At 61.9% G+C, this 18,178-nt stretch overlaps 1 protein-coding gene across 9 annotated transcripts in view; it reads right to left on the bottom strand.

The window, feature by feature from the left end:
* Positions 1–4,926: 4,926 nt before the first annotated feature.
* Positions 4,927–18,178, bottom strand: part of MBP (myelin basic protein) — a 103,198-nt gene continuing 89,946 nt past the window's right edge. For 7 of the 9 annotated variants that reach the window (XM_032310288.1, XM_032310289.1, XM_032310292.1 and 4 more), the window contains 5 exons: positions 16,642–16,749; positions 14,218–14,253; positions 13,865–13,897; positions 10,666–10,776; positions 4,927–6,487 (listed from right to left, as the gene is read on the bottom strand). In XM_032310288.1, coding sequence (XP_032166179.1) covers positions 6,443–6,487; positions 10,666–10,776; positions 13,865–13,897; positions 14,218–14,253; positions 16,642–16,749 — 333 coding nt within the window. In that variant the 3' untranslated portion in view covers positions 4,927–6,442. The remainder of the gene's footprint in view (positions 6,488–10,665; positions 10,777–13,864; positions 13,898–14,217; positions 14,254–16,641; positions 16,750–18,178) is intronic. The other 2 variants (XM_032310286.1, XM_032310284.1) reach the window with 1 other exon arrangement.

Below are 18,178 nucleotides of genomic sequence, written 5' to 3'. Positions count from 1 at the left end.
GGGCCTCAGGTCAGGGTGAAGCTCGAGCTCCGCGGATGCTGGCGACATGGCGTCCGTGCCCTCTGGAGGCCTTGCCGTTGCTCGACTTGCTGTGCCGGTGGGGACTGTCGTGGCAGGTGCCGGCGGCGAACGGACCGCACACGGCCATAGTGCTGTCCCCACGCAGACGAGCTTCGACGGTCGCGCAGACCTTGAGGGACTCAACGCTGTTTAGTCGCTGAGGAAAAAGGGAGAAATGAGAAATGTGTGCAGCCATGCACTCGCACACACACGCGCGCACACACACACACACACACGCACACACATGTGCACATGTGCTTGCGGACACGCACATGTGCACGCACACATGCACACATGCACACGGGCTCCTGCACACACATGCACGTATGTACACACACACATGCACGCGTGTACACGGTAACACGCTGCAGACACATGCACACTTACTCGCACACACACACATATGCTCACGCAGACACGCACACATGCGCGCACATGCATACACACACGCACACAGGCTCATGCACATACACACCCGCACACACACACGCACACGCACACACATGCACACGCACACACGCCTCGCGCTCTCCCCCGGTAAGCGGCTGTCTCCACGATGCCGTGGCTCTGGTTCTCCTGCACGGCTTCGGCGTCAGTGCAGGCATGTCGGTAGCCCTGGTAACCGAGCTATGTGGGAGGAAATCCCTATAATTAGCACAAAGCAGCTCATCTGGCTCTGATGCCAGCCAGTTCCGTCCTCGTTCTGGGTGAGGGGGCACGACAGCTGGCCATCTGCGCCAAGACGCTCGACTCCGCACTTTCCCGATTCTTTCCGCATTATCTTCCTCACGTTGGATAATCCCAAGCCCTCATCCTTTCCGTGTAACCCTGATTCCTGAAGGAGCTGTGAGTGTACGTAAGGTCGCAGGAAGAGTACGCAAGAGACCTTTTGTACTCTGCACCAGAGACCCCGTTCAGGCGTGGCCCCTAGTGTGGACAGTAATGTCTTTGTTCAGGCGGACTCTGTCCTGGGTGGGGGCGGCACTGGCTCTCAGGCCGGTGGCACCCGTTCTGGGACGCTCCTGAAAGCCACGCGCCAGTCCTCCAGCGGGCCATCCCCAGTTCTCCCGCCAGGGTTTGTGGGTGCGCAGATGTCAGCTTTCCCCCGTGCAGGCATTTCCCCTCGAGGCAGTAGGCGTTTGTGGGAGGCTGGGAAGCCTGCGGCCACCTGTCCGGCCGCTTGCCCCTGTGGGGCGCACCTGCCATGGTTCCGGGGTGAGGTAGGGCTTCGGGGCGCACCTGCCGTGGTCCGGGTGAGGAAGGGCTTCGGGGCGCACCTGCCGTGGTCCGGGTGAGGAAGGGCTTCGGGGCGCACCTGCCGTGGTCCGGGTGAGGAAGGGCTTCCTGCTCGCCTTCCTTCATTTGCGCTGTGTTCCTGTCGTGCGGACCCGTGCGTTCCTGCTGGCTTTCCCGGGCTGCCGTCTTTTAGGATCGCACTTGATGCCCCAGTATCCCCAGATCTGACCAGGAGAGGCCCCTGAGTCAGGGCCTGAGCCCTTTGGCCATGGCCCTGTGGCTCCTGGAGCGCGTTCCCACGCTGGTGCAGTGGACTGCACTCTTCCTGCCTCTTCGCCCGGGCCAGCCCTTTTCCCAAGGAGCCCGGTTCCCTTCTGTGGACAGCAGCATCTGGAAGCTAAGACTCATGCGGCAGGTGTGTGGCTGCCCTGCAGGAGGACAGAGCGGGGACCTGAGGGGGCAGGGCATACCCGAGGTGCCTGGTTGGGGCCCTTGCCACTGCCCTGGCCGCTCCAGCCCCACCTGGGGGTTGCTGTCCTCGATGTGGGCCCTGGACACCCAGGCCTTCTGGTGGGAGCCAAGGGCAGAGACGCCCATGACCACAGCCACGGTCACTGACGAGGCTTCCGGGCCCTGCTCTGTGCTGCCCTCGTCAGGACTCGCTTCGCTCCCTGCGGTCTGCTCGCCACGTGCCGTGCTCAAGGAGACAGGGTGCTCCGGGTCAGCTCTGCGGCCGGGGCGCTCGTCCTCTGAGCTGCTCCTGCCATGTTCACGGTAAGGTGGGCGAGCAGGTGGCTCCCCTCTGGAGGCTAGGGCAGGTCCTCAAGGCACAGAGCCCACAGGTACCTTTTCAGAAAGCAGATTCAGATCCAGGAGGGGTGGGTGTGGCCCAGGCCGGCTGGTGTGGGCGGAGGCACCCTTATCCCGCCAGCAGCCCAGCGTCTCTCTTCCCTTGGCAGCCGCGGGCACCCATGGCCAGCTGCGTCCTGTCCCCGTCTGTGCTCTACTGTGGATCTGCCTGCATGGGCGCAGGTCAGGAGCTGGCCTCAGACTAGGGGAGGGAGCCCCCGGCCGGCACAGGACGCGGCCTTAGGACGCGCCGGCTTCTGAGCACTCTCCGGTGTTGACCCAGCCAACCACAGGCTGGGGAGACCCCCGTGCCGCCGCCAGGATGAGAGTGGACTCATCTGGCCGGCGAAGGGCCTGCTGAGCAAAGCCCGCATAAGCAGAGCATGGACGGCCTCCCGTGGTTCTACAGCCACTTTGAGGGGAGCGGTTCCGTGTCTGAGGTGGGCGCTGACGGCTCACGAGCGACACGGCCTTCGCAGACTCCGCGTGGCGGACTCTGCCTCCGTGTCCCATTGCTGGGAACCGCAGTGACGACTTAGGGCAGAGAAATCCTTGTAGGACATGTGCTGGCAGCTCTCTGGGGAAGAGGAGGCGGTGCCTGCCTGCCCGGTCCTGGGGCGATCCCAGCATCGGGCCGGGAGTGGGGGTGGCCTGGGGAGGTAGGGCTGCTGCGTGAGGCCACACTCAGCCGTGGTCCTACGAGCCCTGCGCCAGGCGCCCCCCCCCATGCCCCCCGAGCCCTCTGAGCCCCTGTGTGTCCGGTGCCCCCCACCCCCCTGCGCCCCCCGCGCCCCTCACGCCCCCTGCGCCCCGCACACCCCTGAACCGAGGCCCTTGGTCCCCACTGCACTGAGTTCCGAGGCAGGACTCTGGGGAGCAATTCTGCTCCATGGAGGCTGTGGGGTGAGGCCCTCGCAGGAGGAGACGCCCGGCGTGTGGCCCACAGAGGAAAGGGCGTGTGAAGACACAGGAGCAGGGGAGGAAACGCGCCTCGGACCGGCTCCAGCCCAGCGGGGAGCTGCGTGCCCGGACTCAGAGCCCCTTGCCCCCTGCATAGTCTCCCAGGCCCCAGACAGCACCGCCTCCCTGAGTCACCCCGAGCTCCTGTCCTTCGTCCCACTAGAGAGCCGTCCCCACACTCCCTGCGCTGTCTCCTCGCAAACTCAAGTCCAGGGGGAGCCGCACCCCAACATCCCGGGCTAGCGTGTCCCGTGGCACCCCGTGTCCTGACGCAGCATCCCCGCCATGTCCCACTAATCCAGCCTGGGTCCGTGCCCCCGCAGACCTTCTGTCCCCTGAGCTGCCTGCTCTGCCCATGGCGTCCCCCCGCGTTGGTGGGGCTCCCTCCGCACCGCCAGCTGCAGGGTCCTTCTGCCTGGCGGCCTGACGAGGGTGGCGACCCCCGGTCCCGATCTACACTGAGTGGCGTGGCTCTCCGTTCTCATGGGAGTCCCTCCTGTGCCTCCCCTGCCCCCGGGACACCTCTGGGCTCCGCTTGTGTCTGCGGCTCCCAAAGCCCCTCCTGGTGGAGCTCAGCCTGGTGCCCACCTCGTGGGAAAGCGCTCGGGGAGAGTGCACGTCCCGATCAGCTCCAGTTCTGCCTTGTTTTATTTTGAAATATGTCTCCGAGTGTCGTTGTGGCAGTTGCTGTGTCCCTGCAGGATTAACCCTTGACTGACCATTGAGTGTGCGTCCTGTATATGCACCATCAGAAGAGACCGGCCAACTCCAAAAACACTATCGTAGAATGTGACTCTCAGGGCACGTGGGTGGCTGCAACGGTGAAGCGTCTGCCTTCAGCGCAGGTTGTGATCCGAGGGCCCTGGGACTGAGCCCCACGTCGGGCTCCCTGCTCGGTGGGGAGTCTGCTGCTCCCCCTGCGTGTGCTCTCCCTCTGTCTCGGATAAGTAGATAAATAAATAAAATCTTTTAAAAAGATGACTCTCTATGCATGATTTTCCTGATTCCTTGATCAGGAATTTGGGGGCAAAGAGGAGGTAAGAGCGGGCGCTGGCGAGCAGGGCCGCTTCCCAGGCTGGGGGCTCCAGACGGTGGGCTCGGGTCCTCCCGCCACCGTCCCAGCATGGGGGCCGCCCACACGACGCTCACAAGCACAGAAGTTCCCTCCCGGCTGCTGCCGAGACAGAAGGGAACCAGGACTTGAGTTAAAAGCAAGACAAAACAAAGATTTTGGCTTATCTTTTTTGAAACAAAATTGTTGTCACCCAAAACAATGACACATGGGGGAGGTGAACCATGAGAGACTATGGACTCTGAAAAACAACCTGAGGGTTTTGAAGGGGCGGGGGGTGGGAGGTTGGGGTACCAGGTGGAGGGCACGGATTGCATGGAGCACTGGGTGCGGTGCATAAACAATGAATACTGTTACGCTGAAAAGAAGTTAAAAAAAAAAAATTTCCCAAATCCTTCATGGCTGTCCATGGCTTTGTGTGGCAAAGAGTAGTTTCCCCGAGTTTCTTTAGCGCACGTGAACAGGTGTTTCCTCTCGTGAAGACAATGACGTGTAAATATATTTTAAAAGATCGTGTAAAAACAAAATGAAAATTCTTTTCCTGGTGACATAGCGCATCCGTGCCCTAACTGTGGCCTCTTGTCCACTCTCCCTTATTGATGTGAAAGCCACCGGCACCAGCCCGTGCCCCGCGCCCCGACGGCACAGCCCACACCCGGGTCACCCCTGAGATGCGACCACTCATCTTTGCGTCGCTGGGGCCCGCATTCTGCAGACCAGAACAAAGATAAAAGAAGACACCACACAAGTATCATTAAAAGTTTATTATTTTATTCGATATCGACTGACGGCGTGTAGTTTCCACGAGGCCCCCACCATCCCCGTGCTTGCTGTCTGGGGCGGCCGCGCACGAAGATCCCTCGGCCGACTGCCGGCTCGAAGACGTAGAGCGTGTGTGTGTGTGCGTGTGTGTGCGTGTGTGTCAGGAAATGTGGAGGTTTTGTTTCTGAAACTTTGTTCCTTGTTCCCCCGTAACCCTCTCATCATGGAGGCTATGGGTTAATAGACATTACATTACACCCACACCGGGCATCGGAATTAGGACAGGGTTACGTTGGTGCGTTGACTACTCCTCATCTTCGTTCTAAGGGTGGATGACGCCGGTGTGGCTCCTTGGAAGGCCTCTAAGACGCAGCTAAAATCAAACGGTGGGTCAGTGTGTTACGAGGGGGCACAGAAAAGGTGAGCTCGAGTTAGACAAGACACGATTTAGAGGAGCCCCGTCTCCGCTCGCAGGGCCAGCCAGGCCCGGCCCCCACGACGTCCGGCCCCGCCACTCGGGACGCGGGCCCTCCGAAGCCCGTGGCCATGCGCGTCCGAGTCGGGATGCCGGCTGACGGAGGTCATCTGTCCACGAGGTTAGTATCTGCCATGCACACTGCCGTGAGGAGCACCGCCGGTCACCTCCCACGTGACCAGGGTGACGCCGCCAGGCCACCCAGAAAACTTCTCCAGTCCCACTCTGAGACGAGCGTCTCCCTGGACCCTCCTGCTGGGCTCTGGGGGGGGAAACAGGCTGTTCGTAGAAGCCGCTCTGGCTCCTGCCGTGCCATCACCTAATTTCCAAGAAGATCCTGTTTCCCGTTGGGGCCGAGGCCCAGCCCAGCTCCGCCTCCTTGTCCCCTCGCAACCGTGCCTGAGACCCGCCAACCGGGGGTGGTGGGCAGCCGCCGCCTGCAGGCGCCCTCCGCGCCCACCCCATGGGACTCTCCCAGCTGCCCGCCCGCGCTGCACGTACTGAAAGCCCCCTGTGCCGTCCGACTGCTCATCCTGGAGGGAAAGTGAGTGTGTGTTAGGAGGTGAGCCGGGGCGGGGAGAGAAACCAAAGGAAACAAAGGAAGCTCGGATCAGCAGTCCTCACCGCCCCGCACGCGTCCCTGTGTCCACAGCGGTGTCGCACGGCAGCACCTAGGAAGCCTGGGGAAGCGGAGTCAGCAAAGCCGGTCCGAGGGAGGAGGGTGAGCTCGGGGGCGCGTCCCTGCCCCTGGGCCGCCGGCCTCTGGGCCACGCCGGGCGGAGGGGGCTCCGGGCACGCGCTCTCTTCGGACACAAAGTCCCCGCTGACCGTCTGTCTGTCTCCTCTCTGCTCGGCCGATGGCCAGAACCGCAGGGCGCGGCGCGCCTGGCCCACCGTGTGCGCAGCTCAACGGGCGTTAGGCAGGGGGTGTCGGCTACACGTGGGGAACGGATGTGGACGGTATTAAATTCGTAAGGCAGTTGTATTAAGAAGCTGAGGACAGGATTCGGGGACCCCAGGGGAGGGCTTCAGCGTCTCGCCATGGGGGATCCGGAGCGACTGTCTCTTCCTCCCTGAGAAGAAGAGACACACAATTAGACAACATGCGTGGGGCCGGGCCTCCGCTACCGCACCGGGATCCCGCAGTGGGACCCCTGCTTGAGGACCATCTCGCCTGGCTCTGAGGCCGGGGCTCTGGTTGCCCGTGTCCCAGCACCCTGAGCTCACGCGAGCTCGCCCGGTATGCCGGGATCCTCGGAGAAGCTCCTGGGCCGCGTGCCCAGGACCCAGAAAGCCGGCACCCACGTCACGTATGGGGGGCGGCAACCGAGAGGCCCCTGGAAGCAAGGTGCCTGTGAAAGCACACGTCACCAGATGCCACCTGCACCCTGGACACCACCCGGGTCGCAGCACGGCCGCCACCCTGGGCAGCGAGCTCGGCGACGGAAGCCTAGCGCCGGTGACGCCCCCTCCTGTGCCCCGTGCACAGAGGGAGACCACAGCGGATCTGTCGGGCTAGGGCTGTTTCCAAAAGGCCCTCTACATTGTTAAACAACTGCTTTGTGGGGTTTTAGTTTCCTCGGTGAGAACATTTATGGGACTCCAGCCCCTGGAGTACCTGGCGAGCCCCGGGAGCGGCAGGGCCGTCGGCCCGGCTGGCCTTCCACAACCCGGCCCTCAGCGCTGCCCTCCGGGGGAGCCCAGAGCACGTCCGCAAGAGCCTCCCCGCTTGCTGAGCCCCCAAATTCACCTGCGCGGCTCCCCGGCAAGTGCAGTCTCGTTCTGAAAGGGACGGACCTGCTTCCTAGAACAGAGGCCGTCCACCAGAGTGCCGTCCTGTGCACTACTGTCCCGTGAGACAGCATTTCACCCCCTCCCGCCCCGGGGCTCCGTCTGAGCGCAGGACAACGGTGGGCATCCGGTGTTATTTCTATGACTGTGCCTGCTCCTAGCCAGTCCCACCATGGTGGAAGAAGACACCAGCCCGGGAGGCAGAGTCTCCTGAGGAGCCAGAGCACAGCGCCGTTGAATGACACCCCATGGCCACGCAGCCAGCGAGGAGTCAGGGTCCCACCCAGCAGTCCTGCGGGGCGGGTCGCACGCACTCCTCCCTGCCTGGTTCTCCGCACATTCGAGCAGGTCAATGCCAGCAGCGGGTTGGCCCCGGGCTCAGAGTGGACGGGCTGGACCACGAGCAGGAGGTCGGCCTGAGGCCGCGTCTGGGGCAGGCAGGAAGGGGACCCGCCCTGCCTTCCCCAGCCCCGTGTGGGAAACTCAAAGCTGTGCATTTGCAAAGAAGAAACTGGTAATATTTCGATGCAGTTCCCTAATGATTCAGAGAAAGGCAGGGTTTCCAAGCAGTTCCCAGCCCACGGGGTGGACCATCCGCGGCAACGGCACCCCCATTTGTACTGGGGAACCTCCGTCCACACTCACTGCCTTGGAGCCCTTCTCGCCTCTGGAGGGAGTTTTCAATCGACGGTACCACGTGCGTGGGCTCACTCAGCCCTGCGACCGCGGCTGGCCAGTTCGTGGACATTTCGTATAGTAAAATCTCATGAAAGCCACAGTCACTGAATTTGATAAACTGAAGCTTCCCTTGAACCCCACGGAAGCTTTACAATTTCTAAACTACTTTGTACAGACAGACAAGTAGGAAAACGCAGAACCGAGTGAAAACGAATGGGCCTCACAGGCTTGTGTCTGTCACCCACGATGAACGTGCTGGACAGGGACGCAGCTGGTCCGCTCGACCCGAAAGCTTCTTGCCCAGGCAGGGCGAGATCCGCACACATGACCCCATGATCACTGGGGTCACAGACCCAACTATTCCACCATAAATGGTAAGACCGTGATGTGTTAGGGGGCTGATGAGAAAGCGCCCTCGTGCAGATTAGAGACCTCCTGTCAAGGGTGACCGGGGCTGAGGGACCTCGTGCGTGGCTGCCTGAGGCTGAGCCCGAACTGGGGGAGACCAGGGGCCTGCGGGAGGCACAGGTCCTGCCTTCCGGCAGCCGGATCTCCAGCATGATACCGCCAAGCTGCGCACAGCAGAGCCTTTTAGTGTTAAATCAAGTTGTCTACTGTGACCCCAGCGGGTGGTCTGAGGATAGCGGAGGAGCCGAGGGGACGCTCCTGTTCTCATCTGTGACCCAGAACCCCCAGACGTGCAATCACCATGGAAACGCACGCTCGCCCAGGATGTGCCCGCCGGCCTGAAGACAAGCGGTGACGAAGCTTTCACGGGGCGGTAAGAATCCACGACGTGTCTGTCTGCGGGGCGGGGACACAGCCGGCGGACAGGGTGTGCGGCAGTGCCCACGCTAACGTCCCCTCCGACTGGGGCGTCTCGTCTTTCCCCGCCTGCGGCGATGTCAAAGCCTCCCCCAGGAAGGACAAACAGGCAATCTCTCCCGAGTTACTTTCTCCTGACGGGGCTGCGGGCACCCTGGGCCTCACGCCTTCACGGACGTCTTTCCTGCCCTAACACAGGAACCTCGCCCTGCATGTGCTGGCGTCTGCCTTCCCCACGACGCTTCTTGAGGTCGGAGGAAGGAAGGAAGTTTCCTTGCAAGGAACCGTGGCTGTTGTTTGGAACCGGCTCTCTGGCCACGAGGCACGGAAGCCTGCGGCCTCGTGTGGATTCACGGCAAGGGGAAACAGCAGCTCGGTTGTTACTCTAACGAGGAAGTACGTGGGAATGTGGACTCAGACAGCGGTGCCCGTGGCCGTCCGCCTGTGGGCGCCCCGTCCACTGATGCACAGCACTCCCTCGAGCCTCAAGTCAGCCTGGGGACTGTCCTGGACTGTGCGGAAGGTGCGATGTGTCCCCATGGGGCATGGGGCATCCCTGTCCCCTTCCAGCTGTGAGCCCCGAGGTGTGGGCTCTTGCAGGGACCTCAGGTCCACTGCCAAGACCCCAAATGGGGGCTGCAGAAACCCCAGCCCCGTCTAGGCTGGTCTCTGCCAGCTGCTCACAGCTGGCCTTTCAGCGTGAACACCCGTGTCGTCAGGTGTCAGGGCACCCAAGTGATGCAGCCTTCTGGGGGGTCCCAGGGCCTTCTGTGTGGGGGACACCTTCCCTGTCTGACCTGTCTCCTCCGGGGCCTCTGCTTCCTCCACTGTGGGCTTGTCCCCAGCTGTGTGACCGGCTCCTCGACCCTGGCCCATGAGGCCTTATCTGGCCCCTCCTGGAGCTATGGGCAGCCATCCAGGGGACCTGCCTTGTCCCAGGGGCACTCATTCCAACCACATTCTGTCCCCACCACGAGAACATGCTCTCTACACACCCCCCGCAAAGAGCACGCGGTGATGCACAGCAAGCACCCCTCCGTGGAGTGAGCCTGACCTCAGACGGACAGGGTGCGGGGGCAGCCACGGGCCCCCAACCGTGAGCACCGCCAGCCTGGGCTCTCAGCCTGCCGACGTGCCCCTATGTCCATCTGAGGCCTCTGCCCCCGGGGACGGCGGCTGCTTGTGGGCGGCCCCGTGCCCGAGGCTGTCGGGCGTCCAGGGTCCAGGTAGTTCCAGCCCCTGAGGACGGCGTCCTGCAGGCCCTATGCGGAGCTCGGGGGGAGCCTAGGATCCCTGGAGGTTCCCTCGCCCGCGAGTGTCCGGGAATGAGTGGCGGCCAGCGGGCCCCTCCGCACACCGCGAAGCCAACCTCAGGCTCAACCAGCGCCGAGACGGGCGGCCAGCCAGAAGCCAGAGGGCCCGCCCCACCTGCTGTCCGCATGCGCCTTCTCACGCCCCGTTCAGGGGCCTGGGCCTACGAAGCTCACACCTGACCACGGCCGTGGGGCCGGCGACCACAGTGTCCATATCAGGCAGCCCCCATGGGTTCCCGGGACCTCTGGCCGCCTCATCACTGACCTCCCCTGGCCCCTCGGCTCCTGCTCCCTTTCTCGGGGGTCCAAGATCTGAGGCCTCGGCAACAAGGGCTTCCAGACAAGGTCAGTGCCCACAGCCACCCCTGCTTCCGCAGGGTGCGGCAGAGCCTCGCGTGGGACCCCTCACGTATCCTCGAGGTCCCCAAGGGAGCCTGGGCCACCCCTGCAGACATGTCCGGGTCCCTGGGCCAGCCTGGCAGGTGAACTGCACAGGAACAGTGTGTGAAGTCTGGCCCCCCCACCCCGCCCCTGCCCCTGCCCCCACCACGCCTCCGCCCCACTACGCCGCCCCGCCCCTGGTCCCGCCCCTGTCCACCCCCAGAGCATCCCTGAAGTCAGAAGGGTCACAAGGGTTACATTACCAGCTTGAAGATTTTGGAGAGCGTGCCCTGGGCGTCATGGGCCCCCTTGAGCCCCTTGTGAGCTGGGGCTCGGCGTCCGTAGCCAAATCCTGGCTTCTGACCCTCACCTCCCTGCAAGAGACCAGACAGCACTCAGGGCGGCCTTGCGGGGCAGGGATGGGCTGCGGGGCAGGGACGGCCGCCGCTCAGCCGAGGCCCAGGGCCGAGCTCCACGCTGCTGTGTTGGCCCAGCCCGGGCTGCCGTGCGTTGGGAGATGGGCGCCCAAACTCTCTCAGAGAAAGATCGGAGCCGGGGCCCGCTCCACCGTGTGGCTCTCAAGACAAGAGCGGCAAGGTTGAGCTAACCCCGGTGAACAGACTTGGCTCCCTGCTCGCAGGAAGGGCGCACCCGGCCAGCCCTAGGCCCCGGGGGCACTTTCCTGGGACTGAAGCCGCGGGAGGCCAGGCGCCAGGGCTGCGGGAGACCCTGCCTGCTTCTCCGGGTAGACTCCTCAGGTCTGGCCCCTCCTGCGGCGGCCTGCAGGGTCCGGAGCCTTGGCCTTAGCACAATTTGAGGCCTTAGTTTTCTAAAGCGGAAGGAGAAGCTTCGGATTGTCTGGCCTGGATGACCCGGCACCCGCTCCCCCGGCCATGGCTTTGGTGCCCTGGGAGCCGGTGTGTGCGCCCCACTGGGGGCCCGGGATCTGGGCTGGTCGGGAAGGAGGGAAGGGGTCAGGTCCGGCCAGCAAGCCGTGTCCCTGCCACCGTACACCAGGGCACAGCCGCAGGCACCCCGCAGCCTGGACGGAGCCCTGGCTCTCCGCTCCCTCGCCGTGCGACCTCGGGCAACTGTCAAAGCCACCCTGAGCCTCAGTTTCCTCATTTATAAAATGGGGTTGGGGTGACTGGGAGGGTTCTGCAAGGTCACGGACGCGCTGTCCTGCCAACAGAGCCCGTAAGCTCGGGCACGTGCTCGCCGTTGTTTCGGGAGAGGCCGCACCCGGCCTACCGGGGCCAGCAGCCCCCGCGCACTCAGGGAAGGAAGAAATTCCCCGCGTGGCACAGAGCAGGGCCGGTGATTGCTGACGTGTCGGGACATCCGCATCCCAGACTCGTCTACTTTCAGAGCTATTTTACTTTCAAATGGGACGCTCCCCCACGGACACAAGGAAGGAGTTGGGGGTTCAGGCAGTGCTGACGCAGGGAGGTCAGTGTGGGCAGAATGGGGATCCCCAGGCTCGTGCGCCATGTCACATGGGTGCCAAGCAGGCTGGGGTTTTCGGATGAGGCTGCTGCCTGCCCCGTGGCTCTGTCTTCACAGACAGGCTCTGGGAGTTCAGGTTCTCCGGCAGGACACGGGGGATCGCTCGGGTCTGCGCCTGACAATCTAGTCAACGAAATAAACCTGGCGGAGCCCCGGACCCCTCTGCCTCGCCGAGGATCCCTGCCGCACGCAGGTGCGTCCGGGCCGGAGGGAACAGGGATCCGCGCGGGTCCCCCGTATCCTAAAGGTGGTGGAGGCCAGTGGAGGGCGGGCTGCCCTGGGGTCCAGAGGTTCCTGTGGACGCGCTCGCTCTGGGACGTCCCACGGAAGGACAGGCCATGGCCAAGCATGCAGGGGCCACCACGTGCAGACACACGACGCGGCAGGACACCACGCCTCGCACGCCGGTGTCACATTCTCCTGTCTCGCTTGCTTTTCTCCAACTAGGAACTTCAGAGAACAAAACTCAAGGGTGGGTTTCCAGATTAAATGACCTGCTTGACTTTTTGTCCTTTCCACTTCTTGGTTGCTTCTATCCTTGGAGAACCTGGAATTTACCAAGAAATGTTTGACAGTTTAGAAGAAGCACGGGCGACTTCTGCACCCTCCAAGCAGGAAGGCCGTCCTGTAGCTCGAGAAAACGGACCCACGAGCAAATGAATGAGCCGGATTTGCTTTGGAAAAAAGAGAAACTGAGTGAAGATTAGTAGGCCCCACAACGGAGACGCAGAGGGGAGCAAAGGTCTGTCCGGTTAGCTGCCGGGTGAAGCGGGCTCTGCGTGCCCTGTGGGGGAAGGGCCTCCTCCCTGCCCCGCACTTTCTCCAGGACGGCTGACTCCACATCCTGCCCAAGCGTCCAGGCCTAGAAAGTCAGGAGGCAGACCAAGGGGTCACCAAAACAAGAGCTCCTTCCCCAGTTCCTCTCGGTCTCCTGCGGGCACAGAGAGTCCGACGTCAATCACGGCGAGGCCCAGCCCACCTGCTGCCTACACGCTCCGCCCCTTTTGGCAGAGTCCTTCGCATCATTCAGAAAAGGCTCAAATACATGTGCATAAAGCGTTCCAGCGAAGTCCACGTAAGAACGCGCTGGGGCCACGCACGAGCCTTACGGAACCCCCACCCTGCTCGGCGGGCCTCCCGTCCTGCGCCCCTCCCCCTCACGGTTCTCGCCTCCCTGCTCTCTCTGCCGAACGCCGTTCATCCGTGTGTGATGCCCATGAACCGAGCCGCGGATGTGCCTGCCCTGCACTCGGGACTCGGGCTGGGCGTCCAGCGCATGAGGTCCTGGCCTATAGGTCATGGTTATTCTCCCATTTTATCCCGCAGACGGCAGCCGGGGCCACGGAAGAGCCGTATCTGGCGTTTACTCCTAACCAGCGTCTATAGGTTTGGTTAGCACACGCCGACGGGCATTTTCAGCCGGCTTAGACACCACCACGTGTCTATGGTGTCTAGAAAGTAAGCCGGCTGGCCTTTAAAATCGTGGTGGGCACTTGGTTCCCGTGCTCCTCAGACGACATTCCTGGATGCTGAGAGCTAGGTAGGCTGTGGTTATCGCTACGCCTGGTCTCGTGGCTTCATTAGACCGTGTGACAGGGGGCGGCATCGCCAAGGGTCAGCCTGGGGGCCGGGCTGGGGGTCTGGACAGCCCGCCGGGCACAGGCCTCCCTGGCCTGCCCCATGGGGACCGGTATCCCCCGCCTGTGCTGGGAGGAGGTCGAGAACTTTCTCAGGCACGGAGCCACCTGGTCCGGCGTGGAAGCAGAAACCTGTGCCCCGCTGCGGGGTCGGCGGCGGGGGCCCTGGGTTCCCCTCGGGAGGAGAAGGTGGCCCTCGATGGCGTGGGCCCTGGGCCTGGTGAGGAAGAGGGGAAGCCTCGTGGGGCGGGACGCAGATGCCGGCAGCTGTGAGGAGCAGAAGGGAGAGGGAGCCGCGCGGACACGCCGCGTCACCTACCCAGCTAAATCTGCTGAGAGACAGTCCTCGCCCCTGTGGGAGAGAGAGAGACAGTGACATTGTCATTGAGGCAGAAAGAAAGAAAGTCTTTTAAGAAACAAGCAGCACAGGTCAGGATGGTGCTGACACCCGCCGGTCCCGGGGCGGGGGCGGCTCAGGGCGGATTCAGGGTCAGGGCGGAGAGGGGACAGCGAGCTGGGAGCCGGCCCCGCTCTCCGCTCGGTTTTCCGCTGCCTGTGCTACTCGGGGAGGTCAGGCAGCCGTGAGGCCCGCCCTCTTTGGGGTACATTTAGGGATTTCAGGGAAGGTCTTCAGGCAGAGTGACAAATAAGAACCATGTTCCAACGTCTTACCTTTCCTTGCGACGGAGGAGGTGTGCGTGGTGTCACCTACAAAGATACACAGAGGCCAGTGAGCAGGGGCGGGCGCTTCCCTCCCGCACGGAGCCTCCTGCCCTCACCTGCCGGCTCTCGACCAGCCCCGGGCGGGGCGGGGGGTGGCCCGGAGCCCTGGGGCCCGAGCAGTCGTCGCTCCCGGCCCGCCTCCCCGCTCTCCTGCTTCACGCCAAGGCCAGGCCGTTTGCAGAACACTCAGAAAGCGTTCAGAGGAGGCCAGGAGGCTCCGTGAGCAGGCCCGGTCCATCCCACCGAGGTCCCTGCACGCGCGTGCTGCCCCCGGGGGGTCACGGTGACCCTCCCTTTGCTAAGGTCCTTTCTCGGGGTTGGAGGAAGAGCGTGGCCGATACTCAGGAGTGTTCTTGGGCCTGGGGCTCACTCGGCAAACACTCACTTGTCAACATGCAAAACACCCTCTTAAAATGTCTGTGGCACAAAACGTTTAGGATTGGAAGCTTGTGGTTTTGTTTTTGTTTTTCAGTCTTTATTTTTGAGAGCAGTCTTAGGTTTCTAGAAAGAATGCACAGAAATTAGAGCGTTGCCACGGCTGCCCTCTTGTCCTGCACACCGCCCCCCTGTCTGTTACCGCCTTGCACGCGTGCGGTTTGTGCATTACAAGCAGGAACCGAGGCGGACGCACTTCCATGAAGCGAGTCAGAGCTCACAGTGAGGGTGTTCGTTCGGTGGGTTTGCTCCCGTGCGTGAGGTCAGGGGTCTGCCACCGCCGTATCACACACGGTAGGTCCACTGCCCCATCTGTCCCCGTCCACCTCCCTGTCCACAAACCCTGACAACCGCTCCTCTTTGCATCTTGCTAATCTTTTTCCCTCCAGAGTTTTCCCAAGCCTGCGTTTTTCAAGTGCGTGTCTCATAGTACTTTAGTCTCAAAAGGAGTGAGTTCTTCCCTAGAACACAGAATTCAGTAAGTGGTAGGTGGAGTCCGGACCTTGTGACCAGCTTCTAGGGTTGAGCTCCCATGGCCAACCTCACCCTGAGGAGGAGGGAGGCATCATGGGGGAGATACTCACGTTCCTTGTGGGAACAGACTCGGGCCCCCATGGATTAGAGCTCGGGGACATCTGGGGATAGACTCTGGTCCTCTCATATTAGAAGCAGGGTCATCTGGGGATAGACTCAGTCCCCCATGGATTAGAGCTCAGGGTCATTTGGGATATACTCAGGTCTATTGTGGATTAGAGTTTAGGGTAATCTGGGGATATACTCGGGCCCCTCATAGATTACAGTTCAGAGTCATTTGGGGATATACTCTAATTCCATGGATTAGAGCTCAGGGTCATCTGGGGTTAGACTCAGCCCCCCATGGATTAGAGTGCATGGTCACCTGGGATATACTCAGGTCTATTGTGGATTAGAGCTCAGTGTCCTCTGCGGATAGACTTAGGCCCCCATGGATTAGAGCTCAGGGTCATCTGGGGGCATACACAGGTCCTTTCATGCTTGGAGCTCAAGGTCATCTGGGATATACTTAGGCATCCCATGTCTTAGAGCTCAGCATCATCTGGGGATATACTTAGGTGCCCATGGATTAGAGCCCAGGGTTATTTGGGATATACTCAGGTCCCTTTATGAATAGAGCTCAGGATCATCTGGGGATAGACTCAGGTACCCTGTGGATTAGAGTCAGGGTCATCTGGGGACATACTCAGGTCCCTGTATGCTTAGAGCTCAAGGTCATCTGGGGATATGCTTAGGCGTCCCATGTATTAGAGCTTAGCATCATCTGGGGATATACTTAGGTGCCCATAGATTAGAGCCCAGGGTCATTTGGGATATACTCAGGTCCCTTTATGATTAGAGCTCAGGATCATCTGGGATATACTTAGGTGCCCCAGGATTAGAGCTCAGGATCATCTCAGATATACTCAGGTCCCTTCATGATTAGAGTCAGGGTCATGTGGGGATGTGGGGATAGACTCAGGTACCCTGTGGATTAGAGTCAGGGTCATCTGGGGACATACTGAGGTCCCTGCATGCTTAGAGCTCAAGGTCATCTGGGATATACTTAGGTATCCCATGTATTAGAGCTCAAGATCATCTGGGGATATACTTAGGCGTCCCAAGTATTAGAGCTTAGCATCATCTGGGGATATACTTAGGTGCCCATAGATTAGAGCCCAGGGTCATTTGGGATATACTCAAGTCCCTTTACGATTAGAGCTCAGGATCATCTCGGATATACTCAGGTCCCTTCATGATTAGAGTCAGGGTCATGTGGGGATAGACTCTGGTCCCCTGTGGATTGAATTCAGGGTCATGTAGAGACAGACTCCAGTCCATGGATGAGGCCGTGAGCGGGCACCTGCTGCCCCCCAGGCTTGATTCTCCCCCCGCCACCGCTCACAGTGGGATGGAAGCACTTACAATGTTCTTGAAGAAGTGCACTACGGGGTTCTCATCTTGGGGCCGGCCGTGCTGCGGCTTCTGAGGCAGGGAGCCGTAGTGGGCAGTTCTCGCTGCGTGATGTCCATCCTGAAAGAGAGGGCATGGGGAGCTGGGTCGGGTCCCACCCTCCGCTCTGGCCTCCCTGGGAGGCCTCTCTCCTCTCCTGGAAATGCACCTGGTTTCTTTAGGGTCGGGACTTGGGGCTGGGATGTGGCTGCCGTGACTCAGGATGCTCCTGGAGCCCACAGGGAACAGCAGCCTCTCTGACTTTACCAGGGGTATCTCTGTCACGGACCCGGCCCTGGGTCCCCCAGAGTCACGGCACGGGGAAGGGAAGGGGATGTGGCCGTGGGTCCACTGAAGACGGGCGCGGGGTGCGTTGAGTGCTGCGAGAAAGCTGTCACTTCCCTGAGCTTCTGCTGCGGATAAAGGAGAACACACAGGGATTCGCGGCAAAAACCCCCAGCACGAGCTCTGAAGGGGGCGCCTCACGCGAACTGGCCTCCGTTTCTCAAAATCAGTGCCCCAGGTCACAGCAGTGGCACCCGCCCGGGTTGGGACGACCGCTTCCTCATCTTGAGCCGAGGGAGGGCTGTGGGCAGCAGCGCCCGGCCCTTCCCAGCTCCGGAAGTGCTGCAGAGGTGACGTGGAACGTGGCGGAGGGAGCGAGGCCCACCAGCCCCCACGCGCCCCTGCACCGTGGGCTGAGCGTGGCCCGCACACCGAGCGCTCAGGGAGGCGAGCTTGTGGAACCGACCCCGGGGCATCCCTCCCGCTGGCCCAGTGACATGCACGGGGAAGAACATGAGGGAGATGAGAGCCAGGGGAGCCTCTCGGGGGCTGGTCGGGCATCAGACGACCGGGGCACTTCCGTCACACGGGCTGGGTCCCTGCAGCGTCTCCCGTCCCCCCTCAGCTCTGTGCAGCCGGCGTGAGGCCGAGCCCTTCTTCAAGAGACACTTCGCCTCTAAGGAGTCTACCGCCTCCAGAATTTTAGGCCTTCGGTGGGCCTCACCTAACCAGTGACTGTCGTACCCTGGCTGGGCTCTGGTTGGAGGCCCGGGTGCACACGCCCAGCACCCACGGTTGGGGACCTGCCGTCTGACCCCAGATGTCTGTTTTCTTGCCTCGGACCCCAGGTCTGCAGCTCCGTGGTCACCCTTGCCTCCAGGAACGCGTCTTGTCTCTCGCCAGTGCCTCGCCGGCATCCGCCCCCTTCCCAGGACTGACGCTAAAACAGAAGCTGGCTGAGCTCTTCCTCTGCTTGTTCCCTTTCCAGCCAGGACGCATCTGCACACCCGGTGGTCCTCTCCCGCTGCACCTCCAACCTGCCCCCGCTTTGGCTTTACCAAACAGAGCACATTTTCTCTGGCCGGAGGACCGCTGTGAACCCACCCGACTCCCAGTGACGCGGTGTGTGTGCTGCTTCCTGAGTGCAGGTCTTTGCTCTGACGGCGCGGCCGCCTCGCTGTGCTGTGGACACGTTCCCCACACGTGGCCGGCCTCTGCGCCACGG

This window comes from Mustela erminea, chromosome 13 (assembly GCF_009829155.1).
Source record: "Mustela erminea isolate mMusErm1 chromosome 13, mMusErm1.Pri, whole genome shotgun sequence".
NCBI lineage: Eukaryota > Metazoa > Chordata > Mammalia > Carnivora > Mustelidae > Mustela > Mustela erminea.
Note: the sequence above shows the minus strand (reverse complement) of the source record. Positions and strands in the feature narration are given on the sequence as shown.